The following is a 27581-nucleotide window of genomic DNA, read 5'->3' on the forward strand; positions in this document are numbered from 1 at the left end:
GACAGAACTGTGTGGGTCTGTGATGTGGTGGGGAGACAGAGCTGTGGGGGGCTGTGATGTGAAGGGGTACAGAACTGTGTGGGATCTGTGATGTGGAGGGGGACATAGTTGTGAGGGTCTATGATGTGGAGGGGGACAGAGAGGTGGGGGTCTGTGATGTGGCGGGGGAACAGAGCTGCAGGCGTCTATGATGTGAAGGGGGACAGAACTGTGGGGTCTGTCATGTGAAGGGGGGACAGAGCTGCGGGGGGCTGTGATGTGAAGTGGAGGGAAGACCTGCGAGGTCTGTGATATGAACTGGGGGCTAGAGGACACCGCTGGCGGGGGGGATGTGAAGGGGTGCAGAGGACACTACTGTGGCGGGGGGGATGTGAAGGGGGAGGAAGACACCAATGTGGGGGAGGGGTAATGTGAAGGAGGGCAGAAGCTGTGGGGGGGGGGGGGGGGGGCGTTGTGATATGAAGGGGGGCTGAGAATGTAAGTACGGGATTGCAATATAAGAGGAAGGGGGCTGTGATGTGAAGGACCTGAGCCATCGAACCATTTAGTGATCACTACCCCCGCCGTACATTGTGTTGCTGGGGAAAAGCGCTTGCCGCGTCACCGTGCGTAAGGTAATTCAGTAATCTCAGAGGGCCCGGGTCGGCTGGGCAGGAGCCCGCCAAGACCCGTCCCATTTACTAAGACCCGTCTTATTTACTAAGACCTGTCAACCATTGCTGGACTGTTGGATCATTTGTCTGGAGGTCTTTCTGATGCAACTGTATATAGACTAGTCGGCTTCGTCTGGCCTTCATTTTTTAGGGGCTTCCAGTGGAGAGCCACTTGGCTTCATATCTATTGGTAGAGGATAAATATCCAGGGCCCCACCTTGCCTTAAGTTGGACAGTCTAGTCCAGCACTGTGCAGAGGCAAGAATGGCTCCCCCTGTAGAGTGGTGCCCAAGGAGGACGCCTTTTCCGCCAACTCCTTGGCCCGGCCCGGCTCTTATCCGACATAAAAAAAACTTTTAGCTTTAAAATTCTTTGATTGCCTTTTATAAAAACGTGACGTTCTTTCTGCCTCGTATGATGAAAGATTTCTGACTTTACAGTATGGGATTACAGTACAGGCTTTCACATAATGGGTATTTTTCTGATTTTTTTTTGAACCTCGTGGAGTGTTTTCCTCGCAAAGGTTACAGATCGGTATAGAGACAAAGAAAAGAAAAAAGTCGGTTAGGCATACACTGGAAAGGAAGCATCAGATACAGACGCGTCCTATGTGGGTTTTGTTTCCTGTACAGTACGGATCTCAGACAGAGCAGCAGATGGCTTCTTAAAATCTAGATGTACCCCGAGAACTACGGGGTGAACAAGTGTCAATGGAAATCTTTTGGTGGGGGAGGGGGACTACCCATGAGAAATGTAGTTTTAGATGTCTGTAAAGTAGAAGACATAGATGTCTGGAGACAAAGGGCTTTGTCCACGTGGTTGGGGTAAGTTGTGTTAACCTTGAATGAGATATAATTAATATATATATATATATATATATAACATATACAGCAATCCACAAACAGAGAGCAAGCTCACCTGGAGACATATATACTATACATGACTCCAGGTGAGCCTGCTCTCTGTTTGTGTTTGCTTTACATGTCCCATAGCTGGAAATACAGTGTAGAGTTAGGGACCGAAATTATTTGTTTATATATATATATATATATATATATATATGTATATATATATATATATATAAAATAGTACTTTCGGTCCCCAACTCTACACTGTATTCCCAACTATGGGACATGTATAGCAACGCACAAACAGAGCAGGCTCACCTGGAGTCATTTATAATAAATATGTCTCCAGATGAGCCTATATCCACTTATTTTTTATAAAAATAAATAAATATATATATATATATGATACGTTCGGTCCCTAAAACTACGTTATCTGTGTTCCCAGCTATGGGACATGTATAGCAATGCACAAACAGAGAGCAGGCTCACCTGGAGTCATTTATAATAAATATGCCTCCAGATGAGCCTATATCCACTTATTTTTTATAAAAAAAATAAACTAAAAATACATATATACTATATATATGATACCTTTGGTCCCTAAAACTACGTTATCTGTGTTCCCAGCTATGGGACATGTATAGTAATGCACAAGCAGAGAGCAAGCTCACCTAAAGGCTAAAGGTATACATAGTATATATGCCTCCAGGTGAGCTTTTATATATATAAATATATATATACAGTATATATATATATATATTATAAGATGGGCATCTAACTCTCTGCTACCTGTGTTCCCAGCTTCCCAACTATGGGACATGTATAGCAACGCACAAACAGAGAGCAGGCTCACCTGGAGTCATTTATAATAAATATGCCTCCAGGTGAGCCTATATCCACTTATTTTTTATAAAAAAAAATAAATAAAAATACATATATATATATATGATACGTTTGGTCCCTAAAACTACGTTATCTGTGTTCCCAGCTATGGGACATGTATAGTAATACACAAGCAGAGAGCAAACTCACCTAAAGGCTAAAGGTATACATAGTATATATGTCTCCAGGTGAGCTTTTAAATATATAAATATATATATATATACAGTATATATATATTATAAGATGGGCATCTAACTCTCTGCTACCTGTGTTCCCAGCTTCCCAACTATGGGACATGTATAGCAATGCACAAACAGAGAGCAGGCTCACCTGGAGGCATACATAGTATGGATGCCTCCAGGTGAGCCTATATCCACTTATTTTAAATAAATAATAATTAAAAATAAATTAAATATATATATATATATATATATGAGATACTTTGGTCCCTAAATCCACACTGTGTTCCCAGCTATGGGGTATGTATAGTGATGCACAAAAAGAGCGCAAGCTCACCTAAAGGCATACATAGTGTATGTATGTGTATATATATATATATATATATATATATAAAAAATAAAATAAGTTGGGTATTTTACTCTCTGCTACCCTGTACTCCCAGCTTCCCAACTATGGGACATATGTAGCAATGCACAAACAGAGAGCAGGCCCACCTGAAAGGTATACATATCAAGTATACCTAAAATCCGCAACGTGATGCAGCTCTGTAATCATGAATACATTGTTAAACGCATCTTTCAATGCAAGCAGCGTACCCAAATTTGATGTGGTGTCGGCCTCCCTATACAGCAGCACTCAGCCTGGAAGAGGAAGAAACAGCAGAAGGAGCAAGCCAGTTCACGTGTAAACAAGCAACAGGCTAATCGGAAGAGAGCAGAGTGACCAAAACATGGATTCACCGCTGCGCTGCTTCTCTTTTCGCTGTCCCTTCACAGGCTTCACAGCATGCGCTTTGTTACTGACAGAACCAGGGGCGGACCGACAACTCATGGGGCCCCCGGGCAATAGGGGATCATGGGGCCCCTGTGTCCTTGCCCAAACTCAAAAAAGCCTATGAAAAAGGTACCAGGGGCATCTCACGGGGCCCCCTACTGACCCCGGGCCCTTGGGAAGTGCCCGAGTTTCCAAATGGTCAGTCTGCCCCTGGACAGAACTATAGAGGCGTGTTGGACCTCTGCAGAGAGACCACTGCTTCCACAAAGAGAAGAAAGGTCCCTCTGCTGCAGGATGCTACGGGGGACAGGCTTTTCTTTGCAGGCAATGGCTGATTTAAAAAGAAAACTAGTTATAAGACCTTGAACCCCTATTGCTTTGATGTCCCCGTAATGTATTCAGGTTAAATTGGGCCCTGAGCCTCCAGTTGGGTGGCCACGCCCTACAGTGATTGGACCGAACTGTTCATAAAATTTTATGGGTTTAAAAGCCCCTTCCTGAGTCGGAGCCTCCTGTGTATCTACCTATGTGGTGGGCAGGGGCGGACTGACCATTTGGAAACTCGGGCGCTGCACGAGGGCCCGGGGTCAGTAGGGGGCCCCATGAGATGCCCCTGGTAGGCTTTTTTGAGTTTGGGCAAGGACACAGGGGCCCCATGATCCCATATTGCCCGGGGGCCCCATGAGTTGTCAGTCCGCCCCTGGTGGTGGGTGCCCAAAACCATCAAAAATATGGAGCAGCAGGTTGTAGAATGTTCTGGTGTTCAACCACAAACCTGCTAGACTGATAGAGCTGATATGCATTTTTTCAGGTTCTTTTTATTTTTTTTTTATATTTGTTTTATATATTTTTTTTTATTATAGGTAACTAAAAAGGACCAAATGCCCAGCCCTCAGGCCAGCAAGGCGGCTCCGGTTTCATCCGCGGAAAGCGACAGTCAGCCAGATGGGAAAGGAAAGGGCCACATTAGCCAATGGAATCGCAGGAGTGCTGGGGCCAGTTCACAAATGCATCAGGTATTGTCTATGTTTTGGTGATTGATAAAGCTTATTCAAAGCTGAAGTTTAATCTGTCCTTCTTAATTCCTCCCTTCATTAGCATGCCAACAACATTTTTAATTCAAGCCTTTCTGTTTTTCTTAAGATCCCCTTATTTTACGGCCAGTGCTGTCATCACTGGGTCTCTGTGCTTCTCTAAGCAGTGCAGGCAGATCAGGGCTAGTGGGAGGGGGCTGTGCATAGCTTCCTGAATATAACTCAGTGCCCTGACTCAGTACCCTTCACAAGAGCCCTCAGCCCTGATGCAAGCAGTGGGAGGAGTTATGCAAATATCAAAATGCCTTGGTGGGTGTCAGTATGGAGGCGTGGGTGTTCCTAGATAGGCTGTATTTGAATACAGATGGCCCATATGTGATGCTGAGCCTCCATGCTTGAAGAAACTGAAATCCTTGAATGAACGAAAGGGGCGGGGCCTCCAGCCAGGAAAGGAGGCGGAGCTCTATCATACTTGCTGCAGCTTCTAATACACATTGTGAGGAGCTCCCAGTGTGCAGTGAAATCAGAGGAAGCCGTTTCAGTCCAGGGGAGGAGCCACTACACCTGTGTAAGACTGAAGGGGAGGAGCCGGAACACCTGTGCAAGACTGAAGGGGAGGTTCCGCTACACCTGTGCAAGACTGAAGGGGAGAAGCCGCTACACCTGTGCAAGACTGAAGGGGAGGAGCCGCTACACCTGTGCAAGGCTGAAGGGGAGGAGCCGCTACACCTGTGCAAGGCTGAAGGGGAGGAGCCGCTACACCTGTGCAAGGCTGAAGGGGAGGAGCCGCTACACCTGTGCAAGGCTGAAGGGGAGGAGCCGCTACACCTGTGCAAGGCTGAAGGGGAGGAGCCGGTACGCCTGTGCAAGACTGAAGGGGAGGAGCCGGTACGCCTGTGCAAGACTGAAGGGGAGGAGCCGGTACACCTGTGCAAGACTGAAGGGGAGGAGTCGGTACACCTGTGCAAGACTGAAGAGAAGGCCGGAGGTATGATTTTGGCATAAAGTATCTCATATAATTTAGGTTTCTGTCTTGGCAGCCGCAGCATCCCTACATCATGGTGAATCCTTCATCGTCCTTCAGCTCCTCCTCTTATCTGCGAGCCCTACTCCACGACCGCCAGCAGGCAGTGGTGATCCATCCGGTGAGTTGCAAAAAAAAAAAAATCATATTTTTCATTAGACAAAAGCACATTTTTGAAAATCTACTCCGTCACTCACTGAATTGCCAGCTATTTTTTATTTCCATAGCCCCTCCCTAAGCTGAAGCCCAATTTATGGCTGTTCCTATGAAGGAAGAGACAGCCAATCCCTCCTCTTCAATATACCACCTTCCCATGTAATTGCAAAGCCTGGTCTCCTCTCCATGCTTCTTTTTGACTGAAAGTACTGCCCGCCTGCCTACCTGCCTGCAGCAGCATGCTCTATTGGATCGGAGGAGAGAGAGTACAGTTGTGGCTGTCTGCTCGTGTTGTGAATGACGGTGCATGGAGTGCAGCAAGGTTGTTTACAAAAACACAAGCTGACAACAAGCTCTTCATGCTTCTTTTTTTACTGAAAAGACCACCCACTTGCCTGCCTGTCCACCCGCCGGCAGCAGACTGCTCTTTCAGATCAGAGGAGAGAGAGTACAGTTGTAGCTGTCAGCTTCTGTTGTGACTGTAGCTGGAGAGGAACACCGTGGTTCACAAAAACGCTGACAGCAGCACATGCCAACTGCTACTACATTTGTCCAAGAGAGATTAGTGTAGTAGCTGCTGGCGTGTGCTGTTGTGCGTTTTTGTGACTGACGGTGCTTGCCTCCAGTGCAGTCATTCATAACACAAGCTGACAACAGCACATGCCGGCAGTGACTACATTCATCCAAGAGAGACTAGTGTAGTAGCTGCTGGCGTGTGCTGTTGTGTGTTTTTGTGACTGACGGCGCTCGTCTTCAGTGTGGTCATTCATATCGCAAGCTGACAACAGCACATGCCGGCAGCGACTACATTCATCTAAGAGAGACTAGCGTAGTAGCTCCTGGCGTGTGCTGTTGTGTGTTTTTGTGATGACGGCGCTTGTCTTCAGTGTGGTCATAACACAAGCTGACAACAGCACATGCCAGCAGCGACTACATTCATCCAAGAGAGACTAGTGTAGTAGCTGCTGGCGTGTGCTGTTGTGCGTTTTTGTGACTGACGGCGCTCGTCTTCAGTGTGGTCATAACACAAGCTGACAACAGCACATGCCAGCAGCGACTACATTCATCTAAGAGAGACTAGTGTAGTAGCTGCTGGCGTGCGTTTTTGTGACTGACGGTGCTCGTCTTCAGTGTGGTCATAACACAAGCTGACAACAGCACATGCCAGCAGTGACTACATTCATCCAAGAGAGACTAGTGTAGTAGCTGCTGGCATGTGCTGTTGTGTGTTTTTGTGATTGACGGCGCTCGTCTCCAGTGCGGTCATTCATAACACAAGCTGACAACAGCACATGCCGGCAGCGACTACATTCATCTAAGAGAGACTAGTGTAGTAGCTGCTGGCGTGTGCTGTCGGGTGTTTTTGTGACTGACGGCGCTCGTCTTCAGTGTGGTCATTCATATCGCAAGCTGACAACAGCACATGCCGGCAGCGACTACATTCATCCAAGAGAGACTAGTGTAGTAGCTGCTGGCATGTGTTGTTGTGTGTTTTTGTGACTGACGGCGCTCGTCTTCAGTGTGGTCATTCATATCGCAAGCTGACAACAGCACATGCCGGCAGCGACTACATTCATCCAAGAGAGACTAGTGTAGTAGCTGCTGGCGTGTGCTGTTGTGTGTTTTTGTGACTGACGGCGCTCGTCTGCAGGGCTGCCATTCACAACACAAGCTGACAGCTACAACTCTACTCTCTCTCTCTTCTGTTGGATCTGCGGCCAGGTCTGGGCTCACTGGTTTCCTTTACGGTAAAAATGAAGAGTGCAGAGGAGGCGCAGGGCTTCACAATTACAAGGAAGGGTGATGGACGTTTGATCTGGCAGCTTTTAGAGAAGGGGCGGGGGTTGTGCGGGATCTGTGTCTTCTGTGTGCTGTCAATTAGAAGTCCAACTCTTTCCTGCAACATGGTGTGGTCCTGAAGTCTCCATAAAGAGGACCTCTCCCCTGTCTGAAGCCATCTAAAGGACCCCTGATGTCTCCATAAAACCATAAAACGGATCTCTCCCTTGCCCAAAGCCATCTAAAGGACCCCTGGTGTCTCATTAAAGAGGATCTGTCCCCTGGCCAAAGCTATCTAAAAGACCCCTGATGTCTCCATAAAACGGACCTGTCCCCTGCCCAAAGCCATCTAAAGGACCCCTGGTGTCTCCCTAAAGAGGACCGGTCCCCTGGCCCAAAGCCATCTAAAGGACCCCTTATGTCTCCATAAAACGGACCTGTCCCCTGGTCAAAGCTATCTAATAGACCCCTGGTGTCTCCCTAAAGAGGACCGGTCCCCTGCCCGAAGCCATCTAAAGGACCCCTGGTGTCTCCCTAAAGAAGATTTGTCCCCTGGCCAAAGCTATTTAATAGACCCCTGATGTCTCCATAAAACCGACCTGTCCCCTGGTCAAAGCTATCTAAAGGACCCCTGGTGTCTCCCTAAAGAGGATCTGTCCCATGCCCGAAGGTATCTAATAGATCCCTGATGTCTCGCAAAAGAGGATCTGTCCCCTGGCCGAAGCTATCTAAAATACCCCTAATGTCTCCATAAAATGGACCTGTCCCCTGCCCAAAGCCACCTAAAGGACCCCTGGTGTCTCCCTAAAGAGGATCTGTCCCTGACCAAAACTATCTAATAGACCCCTGGTGTCTCCCGAAAGAGGATCTGTCCCCTGCCCAAAGCTATCTAATAGACCCCTGGTGTCTCCCGAAAGAGGATCTGTCCCCTGCCCAAAGCTATCTAATAGACCCCTGATGTCTCCCTAAAGAGGACCTGTCCCTTACCCAAAGCTATCTAATAGACCCCTGATGTCTGCCTAAAACAGACCTGTCCCCTGGCCAAAGCTAACTAATAGACCCCCGATGTCTCCCTAAAGAGGACCTGTCCCATGGTCCAAGCTAATAGACCCCTGATGTCTCCCTAAAGAGGACCGGTCCCCTGCCCAAAGCCATCTAAAGGACCCCTGATGTCTCCATAAAATGGACCTGTCCCCTGGTCAAAGCTATCTAATAGACCCCTTTTGTCTCCCTAAAGAGGACCTGTCCCCTGCCCAAAGCTATCTAATAGACCCCTGATGTCTGCCTAAAACAGACCTGTCCCCTGGCCAAAGCTAATAGACCCCTGATTTCTCCTCAAAGAGGACCTCCTGTCCCCTGCCCAAAGCTTTACAAGTGGGCTTGTTAGTAATAAATAATAATAAAGTTAAATGAAAATAAAATTAAAAAGTGTAAAAATAATAAAATAAATAAAAAGTAAAAGCACCCCACGCATATAAAATTCATGATTGACTCTAAACTGACACCCTGTAAAACAACGCCTATGGACAATTTTAGGTACTGTATTTCTTGCCATTTCACAGGTGTACGCAATTTTAAATCTTGACATGTTTGGTATCTATTGACTCAACAAAACATAATTTTTATTTTAATATGTTATAAAAAAAAATGGGTATTATATTTTTTTGTGTGCACTAAAATTCATTTTCCTAACAATTTACGTTTGATAAATGGCTACACAAGTGTCATGTGACAAAAAAAAAAAAAAAAATTGCAGCAGCCACCATTTTATTCTACGTGGCCTCCGCCTTCAGAAACTATACAGTATAATATTTTTCTAGAAAAGTAATTTTTCTAGAAAGAAAATGTAAAAAATTTCCCCGGACAGCAAGTGGTTAATTTAAAGGGTCTGTTCACTCGAAAGTGATGTTTTAGTTCTGGGTGAATTGGGGTGGGCTGAGCCCCTGAATTCCTACGTGGATTGGATACTCCCGACGATGAAATACCTGGGCCCCCCGCGAAGTCAGCGCGTCAAACAAATGCGGTCAGGGGTCCCTTTAAGATACTCCGTTCTTCAAGGGCTTGGCGTGCCTTCAAACATTACAGATCACAAAAAAAGTTCCCAACTTACAAAAGTATTTTTCGGAACAATGAGGTGGGTGGTGTTTGACTCGACGATAATTATTATGACATTTGAAGCATTGTGTTACAATTTCCTTCGCTTTTTTTTTTCCTGAAAAGAGATAATCGCAGCGTCTGATGTTTCACCGCCACCCCTCTAATTCCCGTCAATCATCGCGGCATCAATAATGGAGCCGTACCGCGCGGAGAACGCCGAAATCTGAAATGATCTCTTCCTATAATGTAGAATGGCGCGGCCCGTCCTACAAGTGCAAGGTGCAACCGCCTTGCCGGGACCGGCAAAGAGAAAGCCATAGGAGGGCTGATGTACCTTCCCAGGAGAAAAGGCTGCAGCAGGCTCCTTCCAGTGCTGCTCATAAAACCAAAGGCTAGGCTTTTGCGATCATGTGATCTCTGATTCCTATTGGCTGAACGTCCTTTTTATGACCAACTGCTAAGACCAGGCAGGTTGAACTCAAGGACGGGCCACAAAGGCAACTGCTTCTGTATCTGAGGGCCACGCCCTGACATAGTCCCGCTGGGTAGTTATTGGATATTTACTATTGACGTGGAGGCAAGGTGGGTGGACCTTAACATCCATTGAGGATCTGTGCTCCGAGCGCCCCCCTCTTCCTCCCCTAGGATGTGTGAGCCTCATGTCTCAGCAAAAATCACCTCCCCCCAAAAAATCCAGCACTAATCTGCACCCCCTGCCCCTCAACCATACATTCCCTCTGCAAACCAAAGTCCCCCCCCCCAAAAAAAAATATTCAAAAATGTGCCCTCCTACTGTACAAATTCCCAAAGCTTTGCTTCATCAAATCCCCCTCCCAACTCAAATTGACCCCCAAACTTCCCCCTCCTAGCACAAATTTCCCCACCCAACACAAATATCTCCCACATATTACCCTTCTTACCACAAATCCCCCCCCCCCCCAATTCTCCTGTCCTAGCACAAAGCCACTCCCTATCCCCTCTTCCAGTACAATACCCCCCTCCCCCCTTCTAGCACAAATCTTCTTGTACCCAGAACAAATGTTTGTTACACCCCTCTCATTTTGTCCCCAGTACAGGACTTTCCAAAGATTTCTACCATTTCCCACAATATTCTTTCTGGAACATTCAAGAACTTTCCAGAGCATTCTAGAATTTTCAGGAACATTTTAGGACTTTCCAGAACTTTCCTGAACATACTAGAACTTTTAAAAACTTTCCAGAACATTTTAGAACTTTCCAGAACATTCTGTAGAGATACATCTCTTTCCCACCCACCACCGCCTTCCCCATAGAGATACATCTCCTGCCCACCCACCACCGCCTTCCCTGTAGAGAAGCATCTCCTGCCCACCCACCACCACCTTCCCTGTAGAGACGCATCTCCTGCCCACCCACCACCACCTTCCCTGTAGAGACGCATCTCTTGCTGACCCACCACCACCTTTTCTGTAGAGACACATCTGCTTCCCACCCACCACCACCGTCCCTGTAGAGATACATCTCCTGCCCACCCACCACCTTCCCTGTAGCGATACAACCTCTTGCCCACCCACCACTCACTGCCTTCCCTGCAGAGATGCATCTTCTACCCATCCACCACCTTTTGCCTTTCCCATAGAGATACTGTACATATCCTGCCCATCCACCACCGCCTTCCCTGTAGCGATACATCTCCTGCCCATCCACCACTACCCTCCCTGTAGAGACACATCTCCTGCCCACCCACCACCTATCACCTCCCTGTAGAGACACATCTCCTGCCCACCTACCACCCATCGCCTTCCCTGTAGAGACACATCTTCTGCCCACCCATCACCTATCGCCTCCCTGTAGAGACACATCTCCTGGCCACCCACCACCTCCTTCTCTATAGAGACACATCTCCAACCCCACCCACCACCACCTTCCCTGTAGAGATACTTCTCCTTGCCCGCCCACCGCATTCCCTATAGGGACACATATCCTACCCCACTCATCACCACCTTCCCTGTAGAGATACTTCTCCTTGCCCGCCCACCGTCTTCCCTATAAAGACACATCTCCTACCCCACCCACCACCACCTTCCATGTAGAGATACTTCTCCTTGCCCGCCCACCGCCTTCCCTATAGAGACACATCTCCTACCCCACTCATCACCACCTTCCATGTAGAGATACTTCTCCTTGCCCGCCCACCGCCTTCCCTATAGAGACACATCTCCTACCCCACCCACCACCACCTTCCCTGTAGAGATACTTCTCCTTGCCTGTCCACCTTCAGTGGGCCACAGGGGAGTCTGACATACCTCTCCTAGGCTTTTGGTTATGTAGGCAGCACTGAAGGGAGCCTGGAGCAGCAGAAAAGAACAGTTCAGACTCCAATTACATATTGTCGGGTATGAGGCACTGGAGGCCAAACTTGATACTGAAGCTGCAATAAAGCAAGGCTGATTTGTTCTACTTTCACTATAAATGTATCCATCATTTTGACCACACATTCCTGAGGGATTTGGGGTTTTCATGCTATCTCTCACCCTAATGGTTTCCCTCTGAGCTCAGAGTGTGTTCCTCTTGGTGGGTAGCATTCAGCCTTTAACCATTTAGAGACCTGCCTTGTCTTGATAACGTGGAATCCCATGGAACCAGTAAACATGCTGATCATCTGTATGTTCTTCTCTACAGCTTACCAGAGACAATGGCTCTCAGTCTTCTGTCCTTCACTTGGCACCTGCTGCTTCGTCCTCCATATTCAACATGCAGCCAACAAGATTGTTCCCATTGGTGACCAAACACAAGCAGCACTCCGTTATACAAGGTAGGTATTCACGGTTTACTGTATTCATTGTGGTAAAGAGGACCTTTCATTGTGATCATATGTCAATACTGTTTCGGTTCACCTAAAACTCAAGGTTATTCTGCTTATATTTTGCCTTCCCAGTCCTCTGCATGCAGCAGAGAAGGACCCTTGCTCTCTGTAAGGAAGCTCTGTACGGGGACCCAGAAGTGAGCAATATCCTTGTAGGACCTTCCTTGCTCTGCATTCTCTGCCTCTGCCAGTCTCCTAGTGCTGATAGTGAATAGCATCAGAAGGCAGGGCACACATGAAAACCCCTGGCCCCTCACATGAAAACTGTGCCTGGGGCAGCTGTTCCTGCTGTCCCTCTTTTCCTGAGAATAGGCCATCAATGTCAGCCTTCTTGCTTTTTTAAGACTGGTTCCTTTTTTAAAGGATGATTTATTACCGAACAATGTAGATGTTACCAACACGTTGGGTGACTGAATTCACTGAGCTGAGCCCTCAGGTAGGATTCATTGCCATGACATTGATTGGAATCACGAGCGACACACCCAAAGTGGAATCTTTGATCCACCCTTGACTTTCCCCCCCATGAACTTCTCTCTTTGTTTAACATGTTCTGAAATGGATAATCCTATTGCAGGAATGAAGCCCGGAAGCCTGGGATGGGTCCAACATGAATCAAGCTCAGCAAAAAATGAAGAGGGTGATGGAAATAAAAAAAACACTGTGCTGTCCTATCTACAGGAACATCCAAAAAACAATGACCATGTGCAGAAGAACATCCCAAATGATGGACAGGACAAGGATGGGTCAGTAGATCTCCACTGTGTGTATAACATATAATGTAGAGCCAATTTCCATCACGTGATATAGACTATTTCCCCCAATTTCCATCATTTATTGTGGCCGATTTCCATCACTGGATGTGGCCAATTTCCATCACTGGATATGGTCAATTTTCAGCCAATTTCAATCACTGGACAGAATGAATTTCCATCGCTGAATATGGCCAAGTTCCAATCGCTGGATATGGCCAGGTTCCAGCCTGTTTCCATCACTGGATATGGCCAATGTCCATCGCTTGATACTGCCAGGTTCCAGCCAGTTTACATCACCGGATATGGCCAGTGTCCAACTCCGGATACTGCCAGGTCTCAGTCTGTTTTCATCACCGGATATGGCCAATGTCTAACGCTGGATACTGCCAGGTTCCAACCTGTTTCCATCACTGGATATGGCCAGTGTCCATCGCTTGATACTGCCAGGTTCCAGCCAGTTTCCATCACCGGATATGGCCAATGTCCATCGCTGGATACTGCCAGGTTCCAACCTGTTTCCATCTCCGGATATGGCCAATGTCCAACGCTGGATACTGCCAGGTCCCAGCCTGTTTCCATCACCGGATCTATCCAGTGTCCAACGCTGGATACTGCCAGGTTCCAGCCTGTTTCCATCACTGGATATGGCCAGCGTCCAACACTGGATACTGCCAGGTTCCAGCCTGTTTCCATCACTGGATATGGCCAATGTCCATTGCTGGATACTGCCAGGTTGCAACCTGTTTCCATCACTGGATATGGCCAATGTCCATCGCTGGATACTGCCAGGTTCCAGCCAGTTTCCATCATCTGATATGGCCAATGTCCAATGCTGGATACTGCCAGGTTCCAGACAGTTTCCATCACTGGATATATCCAGTGTCCAACGCTGGATACTGCCAGGTTCCATCACCAGATATAGCCAATGTCCATCGCTGGATACTGCCAGGTTCCAGCCTGTTTCCATCACCGGATATATCCAGTGTCCAACGCTGTATACTGCCAGGTTCCAGCCTGTTTCCATCACTGGATATGGCCAATGTCTAACGCTGGATACTGCCAGGTTCCAGCCTGTTTCCATCACCGGATATGGCCAATATCCATCGCTGGATACTGCCAGGTTTCAGCCTGTTTCCATCACCAGATATGGCCAATGTCCATCGCTGGATACTGCCAGGTTCCAACCTGTTTCCATCACCGGATATGGCCAGTGTCCATCGCTGGATACTGCCAGGTTCCAACCTGTTTCCATCACCGGATATGGCCAATGTCCAACGCTGGATACTGCCAGGTTCCAGCCAGTTTCCATCACTGGATATGGCCAATGTCCATCGCTGGATACTGCCAGGTTCCAGCCTGTTTCCATCACTGGATATGGCCAGTGTCCAATGCTGGATACTGCCAGGTTCCAGACAGTTTCCATCACTAGATATGGCCAGTGTCCAACGCTGGATACTGCCAGGTTCCAGTCTGTTTCCATCACCGGATATGGCCAATGTCTATTGCTGGATACTTTCAGGTTCCAGCCTGTTTCCATCACTGGATATGGCCAATGTCCAACGCTGGATGCTGCCAGGTTCCAGCCTGTTTCCATCACTGGAAATGGCCATTGTCCACCACTGGATACTGCCAGGTTCCAGCCAGTTTCCATCACTGAATATAGTGGATGGAATAGACTGGGTGGATGGAAATCATGGTTCCTTCCATACAGTGTGGTAATTGTAGCCACCAAGGGAAAGAAAGTATGTTACTGTTAGGATTCCAGTTATACAAAGATAAATGAAAAAAAGGAAACACTTTAACTAGGCTTTTGGAGGTAATGTTCTATTTCATCTTAAAAAGTGACAATTCTGTTTTTAGATACCTGAACTACACATTGTCATCACTGAAGATGTCCTCTTCTGTATGTTTTCATCTTTTGGTCTATTTGAATTTTCTATGTTTGTAACAGGTTTACTTTACCCAACACAATACATCTTTTCCTAATTATTGTTCTACGCTCTTCTTCAAAGCACTGAGACTGTCCATCCTGTCCAGTACGCCAGTGGGTGTAAGTTTCCATGCTGTGAGAAGACCTTTGCAGACCACAGGCATTTCCTCAGGTGAGATGTTCTTCGTGAAGCTTCTATATCAGATTAAGGTTACTAGGTCAGGTGTATTCCCAGCACCCACTCAGTACTCTCTCTGACATTCAGGATAGACAGGATCCATTGGCCAAAAACAGGATGTTCTGGTAAACAATCTAAAATTTGGATTTCCCCTCATTTTTTGTCTTGGTGAACATGTTTGCTCTAAAGCATTGAGCTTGTCCAACCTGTCTAGTGGGTGTAAGCTTCCATGCTATGAAAAGACCTTTGCAGATCAGACAATTCCCCAGGTGAGACGTTCTTCATGGAGCTTCTATATCAGATTAGGGTGCTAGGTCAGGTGTCAAGCTGCTCAAACCAAAAAGAGCACCTGACAACAATTATGAAGGTGTCCAAAACAGCTTTAATGATTGACATTGATTAACATTGTAGCTGTTTCACTGGAAAAATTCTTCCCCATTTACTTCCCTTGCAAGAAATGAGTTTGTTCAAACATATATAAACATTACTGATCCCTGATGAAGGGGGGATGTGTTTTGCTCCTGAAACACATTGGTTTTCTTGCCTTGAATTACTAAAGATGTTTTTGGACAGTTTTATGAGTTTGGTCTGCAGATCCTTCTTTTGGTTTGAGGTCTGCGTGACGTTCCTGGTTGCCCATTGGAAGGAAGTCCTACTTGCATGTGGGCTGCCTAACCAGAGACTGTGAGCTTTTTAAATGAATGTCGTTTCTCCTTTTACTACTTTGGGCCAACGGGTATTGAGGTTCCCGACAACTCTTGGATGTATTCCCTTGAGGTGTCAGATTGAGGTTGTCCTCCTGACACCCATTGGAAGGTAGTCCTACTTGCATGTGGGCTGCCTAACCAGAGACCATGAGCTTTTCAAATGATTTTCATCTCTCCTTTACTACTTTGGACCAATGAATATTGAGGTCCTTGACATCTCCTGGATGTATTCTTTGGAGGTGTCACATTGAGGTTGTGCTCCTGCCACCCATTGGAAAGTAGTCCTGGTTGTATGTGAGCTGCCTAACCTGAGACAGTGAGCTTGTCAAATGATAGCTGTCCTTCCCTTTACTACTTTGGGCCAACGGCTACCGAGGTACCCGACAACTCTTGGATGTATTCCCTTGAGGTGTCAGATTGAGGTTGTGCTCCTGACACCCATTGGAAGGTAGTCCTGATTGCATGTGAGCCACTTAACCAGAGACTGTGAGCTTTTTAAATAAATGTCGTTTCTCCTTTTACTACTTTGGGCCAACGGGTATTGAGGTTCCCGACGCCTCTTGGATGTATTCCCTTGAGGTGTCAGACTGAAGGTTGTGCTCCTGACCAGAGGCGTACTGACAACCCATGGGGCCCCCGAGCAATAGGGGATCATGGGGCCCCTGTGTCCTTGCCCAAACTCAAAAAAGCCTATGAAAAAGGTACCAGGGGCATCTTATGGGGCCCCCTACTGACCCCAGGCCCTCGGGCGGTGCCCGAGTTTCCAAATGGTCAGTCCACCCCTGCTCCTGACACCCATTGGAAGGTAGTCCTGATTGCATGTGAGCCACTTAACCAGAGACTGTGAGCTTTTTAAATGAATGTGGTTTCTCCTTTTACTACTTTGGGCCAACGGGTATTGAGGTTCCCGACACCTCTTGGATGTATTCCCTTGAGGTGTCAGACTGAAGGTTGTGCTCCTGACCAGGGGCGTACTGACCATTTGGAAACTCGGGCACTGCCCGAGAGCCCGGGGTCAGTAGGGGGCCCCATGAGATGCCCCTGGTACCTTTTTCATAGGCTTTTTTGAGTTTGGGCAAGGACACAGGGGCCCCATGATCCCCTATTGCCCGGGGGTCCCATGAGTTGTCAGTCCGCCCCTGCTCCTGACACCCATTGGAAGGTAGTCCTAGTTGCATGTGAGCTGCCTAACCACAGACTGTGAGCTTTTTAAATGAATGTCATCCTTCCCTTTTACTACTTTGGATCAACGGGTATGGAGATCCCTGACACCTCTTGGATTCATTTCCTTGATATGTCAAACTGAAGGTTGTGCTCCTGCCACCCATTGGAAGGTAGTCCTGGTGGCAGTACTGTCCACTGAATGCAATGGGGGGTATTTTTTTTTTATTTTTTTTGCTGTGCTGCAAGGCAAAGCATCAATCAAAAGAGGCTAAGAGGAAAACAATCGCATCGTTCCATTTATTAAAACACATTAAAGTGGCTAAATAGTTAGCACTTCCGCCTGGCAGTACTAGGGTCGTTGGTTCGCATCCCAACCACGGCACCTCCTGCTTGGAGTTTGCATGTTCTCCCCGTGCCTGCGTGGGTTTGCTCCGGGTACTCCGGTTTCCTCCCACACTCCAAAGACATTCTGGGAGGTGAATTGGCTCCTGTCTAAATTGGCCCTAGTATGTGTATGTATGAATGTGAGTTAGGGATCTTAGATTGTACACCCCTTGAGGGTTGGGGACCTTAGATTGTACGCCCCTTGAGGGTTAGGGAATGTACAACATATATGCAAAGCGCTGCGTCCATTGACGGCGCTATATAAGTACCTGAAATAAAACCAATCCGCTCATTTTCGGCAGCACTAACATTACAATTTATGTGGTTTATTGGAACACAGCGCCACCTGCTGTCTGCTGTGTGCCAATGCGGTGGCAACAATCTACAGACCCGTCTAACCTCTGCAGCGTTGCCACCACATTGAGTATTTTCCTAATCTTCACTATATATATATATATTTATATATATATATATATAAAAAGCAGGAAGAAGGGGTCACTGGCAGGATCAACAGTTATTTTGAAGGAAATTCAAACTATGTGAAAAAGCTTGCACCGCTATTACATTTTTTATTCGGGGGAAGGCTGTAATGTGCTTTTTTTTGGGGGGGGGGGGTTACAACCACTTTATTTATGTTATCTATTATCTAGACATTTGTACAGTGACCACCACCTGGACGACAAAAGCACCATGCAGTGCCTCCTACAACGAGAGTTCATCCACAGCCTGGAAGAACAGGTGAGAAAAAAATCTTCATTGTAGGGGAGAGGAGGTGCTACTTTGTAACCGAAGTGCAGCAATTTGGTAAAAAAACTTTTGGGCTCATTTACTAAAAGTGGAGGGTTCAAAATCTGGTGCAGCTCTGCATAGAAACCAATCAGCTTCCAGGGTTTATTGTCAAAGCTTCGTTGAACAAACTGAAGTTAGAAGCTGATTGGCTAACATGCAAAGCTGAGCCAGATTCTGAGTGTTCCAGTTTTTAGTAAATCTACCCTTTTTGTATTTATTTAAAAAAAAATGGAGAGCTATTTGTCCTGTGAAACTGTACATTTGTTCAGTGAGAATATGGGAAAAAAAATCAAATGTTATTGGGGCTATTTTCTCTCCAGGTCGAATGTTATTCCTTTATAAAAGTTAGAATGAATTAGGAAAATACTGCATTATGGCCACTAGATGGAGCTGATGATCATACAAAATAAGCTTTTTTTTTTTTTTTCTTTTCTTATGATCATTAGGGCTAATCTATTGGCCATTATGATCCCTGGCGATGATATGACGACAGTTTGTTCTGGTTAAGAGTAGCCATATCAGGTGTACAAACTGAAAGAGTGTATGTAATTAATATATATATATATCAGGACATGAAAATTGTCCTGCAAAGGATACAATGTATATAACTGGACTTCACATTATTCCAGCTCGCTATGGAGAAACAGAGACTCCATGAGATGCAGAGCTTGATGACGGGAAAACTTGGCCCAGCTCACCTATCTGTAAGTATTTGGACGTCTTGTAGTGTTCACCAGCAATCAATGAAGGAAGGACTGCCTATAGGGACTGACAAATCTCATCTTTTGAGGTTTTGATTGCATGAAAGAAAGGGACTACAAAGGTCCTATCAGGGGTGTAATTACAGATCTTGAGGCCCCATAGCAAAATGGGGCACCCCAGCAGCCTCTCCCTGTGGCACCTGGCAGGGCTGAAGTTCAGAAATGGCACGCTCCATACACTGTATGGCTAAAAGTTTGTGGAAACCTGACCATCACTCCTAGATGAGCTGCTTAGACATCTCATTACAAAAACCACGGACGTTAATAAGGAGTTGGCCTCTCTCTGTGGCTATACAAGCCTCCACTTTTCTGGAAAAAATATGTACAAGATTTTGGAGGGTGTCTGTGTGGGAATTTGTGTCCATTTATGGGTCAGGTACTGGTGTTGGGTGAGAAGATCTGGCTCACAATCTCAAATGTGTTCAGTAAGGTTGAGATCAGGGCTTTGTGCAGGACTTTTGAGTTCCTACACCCGTCACACCTATTTGAGCTTGTTGGACATCCCAAATGGCTCACCATCGGAATTCCAATTCATCCCGTAAGGTTGAGGTCAGGGCTCTGTGCAGGACATTCGAGTTCCTACACCCGTCACACCTATTTGAGCTTGTTGGACATCCCAAAACCTGACTCACCATCAGCGTTCCAATACATTCCAAAGGTATTCAGTAAGGTTGAGGTCAGGTCTCAGTGCAGGACATTCGAGTTCCTACACCCGTCACACCTATTTGAGCTTGTTGGACATCCCAAATGGCTCACCATCGGCATTCCAATTCATCCCGTAAGGTTGAGGTCAGGGCTCTGTGCAGGACATTCGAGTTCCTACACCCGTCACACCTATTTGAGCTTGTTGGACATCCCAAAACCTGGCTCACCATCAGCGTTCCAATACATTCCAAAGGTGTTCAGTAAGGTTGAGATCAGATCTCAGTACAGGACATTCGAGTTCCTACACCCGTCACACCTATTTGAGCTTGTTGGACATCCCAAATGGCTCACCATCGGCATTCCAATTCATCCCAAAGATGTTCAGTAAGGTTGAGGTCAGGGCTCTGTGCAGGACATTAGAGTTCCCACACCCGTCACACCTACTGTATATGAACTTGCTGGACATCCCATTCTAAAACCATGGACATTAATATGGCATTACTTCCCCCCCATCCTTCCCCAGTTCGTTAATATGGAGTTTCTTCCCTCCCCCCATTGCCATTAATATGGAGTTGGTCCTCTTTGCAGCTATAACATCCTCCACTCTTCTGTGAAGGCTTTCAACAAGATTTTGGAGGGTGTCTGTGGGAATCTGTGCCCAATTGTGAGGTCAGGTTATGATTTTGGATGAGAGGACCTGGCTCCCCCTCGGCATTCTAATTCATCCCAAAGGTGTTCCGTAGGCTTGAGGTCAGGGCTCTGTACAGGACACTCGAGTTACTCCACATAAAACTGGCCAAAACATGTCTTTATGGAGCTAGCTTTGTACACAGGGGCTCAGTCATGGTGGAACAGAAAAGGGACTTCACCAAACTGTTACCACAAGGGTGGAAGAGCGAAATTGTCTACAATGTCTTTGTATGGTGTAGTATTAACAGGACCCTTCACTGGAGACACCTGAGCTCTATCCTTTGGAGGGGGGTCCCCATACTGTACTTTTAGCCATCTAGTTTTTTTCTTCCAATACAGTTATCTATATGCAAGCATTGCAGATATCTACCTAGTGTTTTAGTAGGCCATCACCTGTCCCCTATACTTTTCTTACAGAAGCAGAGAGAGCGTAGTCTCCTCCACCAGTCCCAATTTGCTGGAGTCCCTAACTGGCCTGGTCTGGATCTCACAATCCCATTGCAGGAAAGATTCCCTGACACTGTCCTAGCACTGAGGAGACAACTGTGGGAGGGCGGCAGTGTCAACATATTTCATGGTTTGTGTCTTTACTTAATGCACTTGTTTTTATGGCTTTTGTTACAGCTGGGGCCACATTTTCCATTAGGCAGAGTAGGTTTGTGCCTAAACATTGCAGATACAGATTTTTCCTTTATGGTTGACTATTCATTGTTCCCCGTCATTAGCAACTATGCAGTCATTTCATAAGAGCGTATTTGTATATTATCATCATATTCTAAGCCATGCTAGGGCCAGTAAAAATGTAAGCCAAGAAACAAAAGGTACGTTTCTAAGGCAGCCAAAGGTTGTATGTATGTAGACTTCGATGCATAGGCGAGTCCAATCATACATCCCAAAAAACAAAGGGTATATTATTTTTTTGAAGGGCTGTGGTTGGTGCCAGACCATTCCTTTATGACCCATTGCACAACTGTGCCTTCATAACTGACGGTGTATAGTATGGCTGCATCCTAAAATTTAGGAGCCATTTATTCCTACTTGTGTATGGTTGCTTCAAGCTTGTTGGCCATCATGATCGCAAGAGATGGAGATCATATCTTTTACAAGGTAGAGCTTGGAGAGTCATGAGTCTGGAGAACTACAGTATTTGACTTAGGTGGCCAAAGAAACCAAAAAACCCATTGATAAAATATGAAAGTACACTGCCTTCTTCGAACCAAATTACACGTCTGAGGATAAGGTGTTCACAGAACACCATGGGGATTACGTCCTACCAGCTTGGTCTGGGTAGCCAAGGTGCTTCCTATTTTTGCTTCTGGTCAAAAAAGTTGAAGCAATATTTGAGGTCATCACCATTGACATTGTTGGTTCACAGATCTTTGGACCTGCTATGACAAGAGGCGAGCTGTATGGGAGCCTCAGGAGTGGACTTTGTAGTCTGGGGTGAGGGCAAACATAGCTAACTCATGGTAACGGGCCTCTTGTGATAGCAGGTCTGGAGATCTGTGGACCAGCAATGTTATTTGTGATAGGCTCAAATATTGCGTCAACTTTTTTGGCCAAGGAAAATTAAAGAGAAGTACAACATGTGGATTCAGGTATAGGGATGTCATTTCTTTAGCGCCCAGTAATTTCCTTACCATGAAAGGGCTGGTTGGCTGTGTTTGTCCTCACCCAAGGCCAAAAGTTCCCAGTCTACACCTGAGGCTACCAGAAGAGCACAAATCTTGTAATTGCAGGTCCAGAAATCTGTGGCCCAGAAATGTCATTTTGTAAAGGCCCTGAATATTGCCTCAGTTTTTCCAACCAAGGGTAAATGGAATGAGAAGTACAACTTGTGGATTCAGGTATAGGGATGTTCTTTCTTTACCCAACAGCAACGTCTTCACCATAAAAGGGCTAGTTGGGTGTTTTTGCCCTCACTCCAGGCCAAAGATTCCAAGTCCATCTATAAGGCTACTACAGGCCAAGCCTCTTGTCATAGCAGGTCCAGAGATCTGATAGAATAGGATAAAGTACACTGCCTTCTTCAAACCAAATTACATGTCTGAGGATAAGGTGTTCACAGAACACCATGGAGATTAAATCCTGCCAGCTTGGTCTGGCTAGCCAAGGTGCTTCCTAATTTTTGCTTCTGGTCAAAAAAGTCATCACCAGCAATGTCCTTTTGCGATCTCTTTTTTTGACCCAACATTTTCAAGGAAGGGTAAATGGAAGGAGAAGTACATGTGGATTCAGGTCTAGGGATGTTCTTTCTTTGCCTCACAGCAAGGTTACATGGACGGAGAAGTACAACGTGTGGATCCAGGTATAGGGATGTTCTTTCTTTGCCCCACAGCAAGGGTAAATGGAAGGAGAAGAACAACGTGTGGATCCAGGTATAGGGATGTTCTTTCTTTGCCCCACAGCAAGGGTAAATGGATGGAGAAGTACGTGTGGATTCAGGTATAGGGATGTTCTTTCTTTGCCCCACAGCAAGGGTAAATGGAAGGAGAAGTACAACCTGTGGATTAAGGTATAGGGATGTTCTTTCTTGGACCCACAGCAAGGGTAAATGGAAGGAAAGTATAACATGTGGATTCAGGTATGGGGATGTTCTTTCTTTGCCCCACAGAAATGTCCTTACTATGAAAGGGCTGGTTGGCTATGTTGGCCCTCACCCCAAGACAAGCATTCCAAGTCCACCTCTGAGCCTACCACAGGCCAAGTCTCTTGTCATAGCAGGTCCAGAGATCTGTAGACCAGCAATGTCCTTTTGTGATCTCCTTCCATTTACCCTTGCTTGAAAATGTTGGGTCAAAAAAAGAGAAGTACAACGTGTAGATTCAGGCATAGGGATGTTCTTTCTTTGCCCCACAGCAATGTCCTTACTATGAAAGGGCTGGTTGGCTATGTTGGCCATCACCCCAAGACAAGCATTCCAAGTCCACCTCTGAGCCTACCACAGGACATGCCTCTTGCCATAGTAGGTCCATAGATCAGTGGACCAGCAATGTCATTTTGTGCCCTCAAACATCAGCCCAACATTTTCAACCAAGGACAAACTGAAGGAGAAGTATAACGCAGGGAATTCAGGTGTAGGGGGATGTTAGAACCGCACGTCATTTTTTTTGTAACTGCAAAAATCTTGACATATTTCAAAATCCGTCTTGTCCTGTTGCCAAGGCAGCCATAATTCTCTTGTGACTGGTTGAACGTTCTAAAAGATACACAATGGTTTTATAGAAGCCTTTTTTTTTTCATTCAAAGGATGCTCCCGGTGAAAAGCCCTATTTGCATAACCTGTAAACAGAGCTAAATTGTCTCAACTGCAGATTTAGTGCCGTCGTATGAATGGCGCCATTTGGCTATAGAACGCAGGATAGCAAAGGTCACATTCGGACATAGTGAAATCAATCAAAATAAGTAACCATTAGCCATTGTGAAGAGTACTCCCCCGAATAAAGAGCATGCCCATTCAAAAGCTAGAGGAGGGACAAAACACCGTACTTTTTTGCAGAAGCACCCTTAATAGGTAGAAATCAGTCAATTAAAATAATAGACCATGAACTATCCAGAATGGGCTGAGCTAATGGATTCTCCTGCTCTGAATTACAAAGAGTAACACTCTAAGGTCGACTCTCTAGGCATGGCTGTAGCCAGACTGAGCCGGCATTGAACTCCGTGTGAATATAAAGCACGGGCTCAAGGGGTCCCCCCTCCGTGATAATGGGTCTCTCCTATGTAATGCGCTCATTTGCATATGCTAATTGAAAGAACTTTCACAAATGTTTTCGAGAAGAAAAGGAAACGTATCCTGATTATAAAGATGGCCAACGATCAAAGAGAGAAAACCGAGCCAAACTTTTTTTTTTTTTTGTTATCCCTAATTAGATCATAGTCAGCACCCCAAGAAGATTAGTTTAGAGAAGCCTATAGAAGGGCCTGTTCCGGCTCATGGAGATAATGGAGGTACCATGGAGATAATGGAGGTACCATGGAGATAATGGAGGTACCATGCCGCGTCTGCTTGTGGGCAGAACTATTTAAAAATGGCGGACAGGTTCACTTTAATTGGATATGGAATGCATGTGTAGGTTTTAGTTTTTCCCTTCATCAATCTCTTAGTTCCACGTGTTAATTTTTAATACCTCCGATGAGCCGTTAAAGAGAACACAACATATCTGGGCATAAATTAGTTTCCCAATTGGATCACTCAGTAGACGCATCCAATTGAGAACAGTCTTGCGGGAATTGATAAAATCGAGCTGATATACTTACCTTTTCCTGGAGAAAACGCTGCTCTAGCTTCCCACTGGTACTGTTTAAAGCATTATTAAACCTTAAAGGCACGGGTGTCAAACTGGTGGCCCTCCAAGCTGTTGCCAAACTACAAGTCCCACGAGGCATCGCAAGATCGACAGTTACAAGCATGGCTCCCAAAGGCAGAGGCATGATGGGACTTGTAGTTTTGAGACAGCTGGAGAGGCACCAGTTTGACACCCCTGCCTTAAGGGGTCTATGTTTGTTGTGTGAATGTGGAAACCGCTGCACAATGGGGAAGGAAATGACCGTACTTTCTCTATTATGGGTGGTTCTCCCATCTTCAGTGCCAGGAATAGGTCATCTAGCACCCAGGGCGAAGATGCCAAACAATGCCCCCTTCAAACAATCTACACATTTACCTTTTGTACCACTAGCCCCTCCCTCCTAGATTGTAAGCTCCGAGGAGCAGGGCCCTCAAATCCCTCTTGTATTGAACTGTATTGTCTCCTGTTATATTGTAAAGCGCTAAGCAAAAATTCAATTTGCAAGTCAAAATTCTCCCTAAGCAAAAAAAAAAACAGTACCCTCTTCCAGTACAAATTTCCCCTCCCAGCTCAAATTTACTCCCTCCCCAAATCTCTCCTACTAGCACAAATTCTGCAGTGCCCGCAAGGTCCCTCTGCTCAAGAAAGCACGTCTCTTCCAACCAGTCCATCCCCCACAGTTACTACCTTTTGTACCACTAGCCCCTCCCTCCTAGATTGTAAGCTCCGAGGAGCAGGGCCCTCAAATCCCTCTTGTATTGACTCGGGTTATATTGTAAAGCGCTGAGCAAACTGTTGGCGCTATAGAAATCCTGTGTAATAATAATAATGTCCAGGCCCGTCTGACGTTGGCCACTGAACATCTGAATGATGCAGAGGAGGACTAGTGGGAAGTGTTGTGGTCAGATGAGACCAAAATCAAGCTCTTTGGCATCAACTCAACTCGCCGTGTTTGGAGGAGGAGGAATGCTGCCTATGACCCCAAGAACACCATCCCAACTGTGAAACATGGTGGTGGAAATATTCTGCTTTGGGGGTGTTTTTCTGCTAAGGGGACAGGAAAACTGCACCGCATCAAAGGGACGAAGGACGGGGCAATGTACCATCAAATCTTGGGTGAGAACCTTCTTCCTTCAGCCAAGGCATTGAAAATGGGTGGTGGATGGATGTTCCAGCATGACAATGACCCAAAACACACGGCCAAGGCAACAAAGGAGTGGCTCAAGAAGAAGCACATTAAGGTGCTGGAGTGGCCTAGCCAGTCTCCAGACCTTCATCCAACTGAAAATCTGTGGAGGGAGCTGAAAGTTCGAGTTGCCAAACGTCAGCCACCAAACCTTAATGACTTGGAGAGGATCTGCCAAGAGGATGAGATGTGTGCAAACCTGGTGGCCAATTACAGGAAACGTCTGACCTCTGGGATTGCCGACAAAGGATTTGCCACCAAGTACTAAGTCATGTTTTGTGAAGGGGATCAAATCCTTATTTCTCTCATGAACATGCAGATCAGTCATCATTTGTTAGACGCATTTCTGCTGAATTTGTTGTTGCTATTCTGTCTCTCAGTGTTACAATACACGAACATTCGATTTTTAGACCGATCGTTTCTTTGTGAGGGGCGAACATTCAACATCAGCCGGGGAGCAAATACACATTTCCTTCACTGTAGGAACTGCCCATATTAGGGGAAAGTACATCAATCTATGTCCTGATTGTGTGAATGTTTGTCATACAGTGAACACTTTATAAGAGGTGTGACGATGTAATTCCTGGAATGCCCACGGCGTAACCCTACGGTGGTGGAGTCACAAAGCCATTCGCACTCCAGCGCGTTCCGACCCATTCTACCTCACACTCTCCTGGGTCGCAGACCAGTGGACTCGGCCTTTACAGAGTAGTAGAAGAAATAACACCTATGTGTGTTCGCTGTTGATGGAAAATTAGAGACAGGAATCTGGAGCGGCGGATTAACATCAAATTTTACATGAAACTTGGGAAAAGTGCGAGTGAAACCTTAGCTCTGTTACCACTGGGTTATGGTGAACATTCCATGAAGAAATCAAGTGTTTTTGACTGGTATAGGTGGTTTAAGGAGGAGCGGTAAGATGTCTGCAATGACATGGACATCTAAAAAACGCAAAGGACAGGAGCAAATGTGGAAAATGAAAAGGGTACGGGAATCTGTTCGGAGGGAAGGCCCAGAACGCTGGCTTGACAAGTGGATTCTCCACCACAACAATGCTCCTGCACATTCTCCACCACGACAATGCTCCTGCACATTCTCCACCACGACAATGCTCCTGCATATGACGCATTACGTGTTTGCAAATTCCTGGCCCAGAAATCCATTCCATAACTTGACCAACCACCTTATTTCCGTGACTTAGCACTGCCGACTTTTGGCGGTTTACAAAATGTAAAAAACGCCTTGATTTGATGAGATTCTAGATATCTAGCACTTCGCAACAAAGGAAGTGCGCAGCGTTCCTGGAAAACAAATTCCAGCAGTGGCACTTTCATCTAGAAAAGTTGCTTCACGAGGGGACTACTGTGAAGGTGACAACAGCTGCTAGTGTATAGGTAAGCAAACCTTACAAGGACCCCATGGAGTCACCTCTGCCTGCACACTCCTGGCTGGCTCTGTGGAGTCTCTTTACATCCACAGAAGCTGGCAGCCCCGGCAGCAAGCAACTTCCCTGCAGCCCCCTCCAGCTGTTGATTGACAGTAGCTGCAACCTGCACTCTCTCTAGTGCACTGTGCATGTGAAGGGCAAAGGGCATGCCCTCCACTAACTGGAAGTTCAGAGTAGCAGCACTGAGGACCTGGAATCCGTGGCGGTGGGCAGGGAGGTGGCACTACTTGTGCCTGATTGCCCTGGCAGCAAGCAACCTTCCCGCAACCCCCTCCAGCTGTAGCTTAAGCAAGAACTTGAACGGTCTCTAGTGTACTGTGCATGTCAAAGGCACAAGGTGTGCTCTTCACTAACTGGAAGTTCAGGAAAGCGGCACCGAGGACCTGG

General features: G+C 46.4%; 1 protein-coding gene across 1 annotated transcript in view; it reads left to right on the forward strand.

Moving 5' to 3' along the window:
• The window catches only part of FOXP3 (forkhead box P3), a 70244-nt gene that overhangs the window by 34596 nt on the left and 8067 nt on the right, over nt 1-27581 (forward strand). The window contains exons 2-9 of the mRNA XM_089679622.1: nt 4201-4353; nt 5412-5516; nt 12089-12221; nt 12847-13015; nt 15037-15126; nt 18038-18125; nt 18806-18880; nt 20690-20849. Of these exons, the coding sequence (XP_089535748.1) occupies nt 4219-4353; nt 5412-5516; nt 12089-12221; nt 12847-13015; nt 15037-15126; nt 18038-18125; nt 18806-18880; nt 20690-20849 (955 nt within the window). The 5' untranslated portion in view covers nt 4201-4218. The remainder of the gene's footprint in view (nt 1-4200; nt 4354-5411; nt 5517-12088; nt 12222-12846; nt 13016-15036; nt 15127-18037; nt 18126-18805; nt 18881-20689; nt 20850-27581) is intronic.

The sequence above is a fragment of the Staurois parvus genome, unplaced genomic scaffold (assembly GCF_062004578.1).
Source record: "Staurois parvus isolate SC_StPar_1 unplaced genomic scaffold, SC_StPar_1.0 ptg000228l, whole genome shotgun sequence".
In the NCBI taxonomy this organism is placed as follows: domain Eukaryota; kingdom Metazoa; phylum Chordata; class Amphibia; order Anura; family Ranidae; genus Staurois; species Staurois parvus.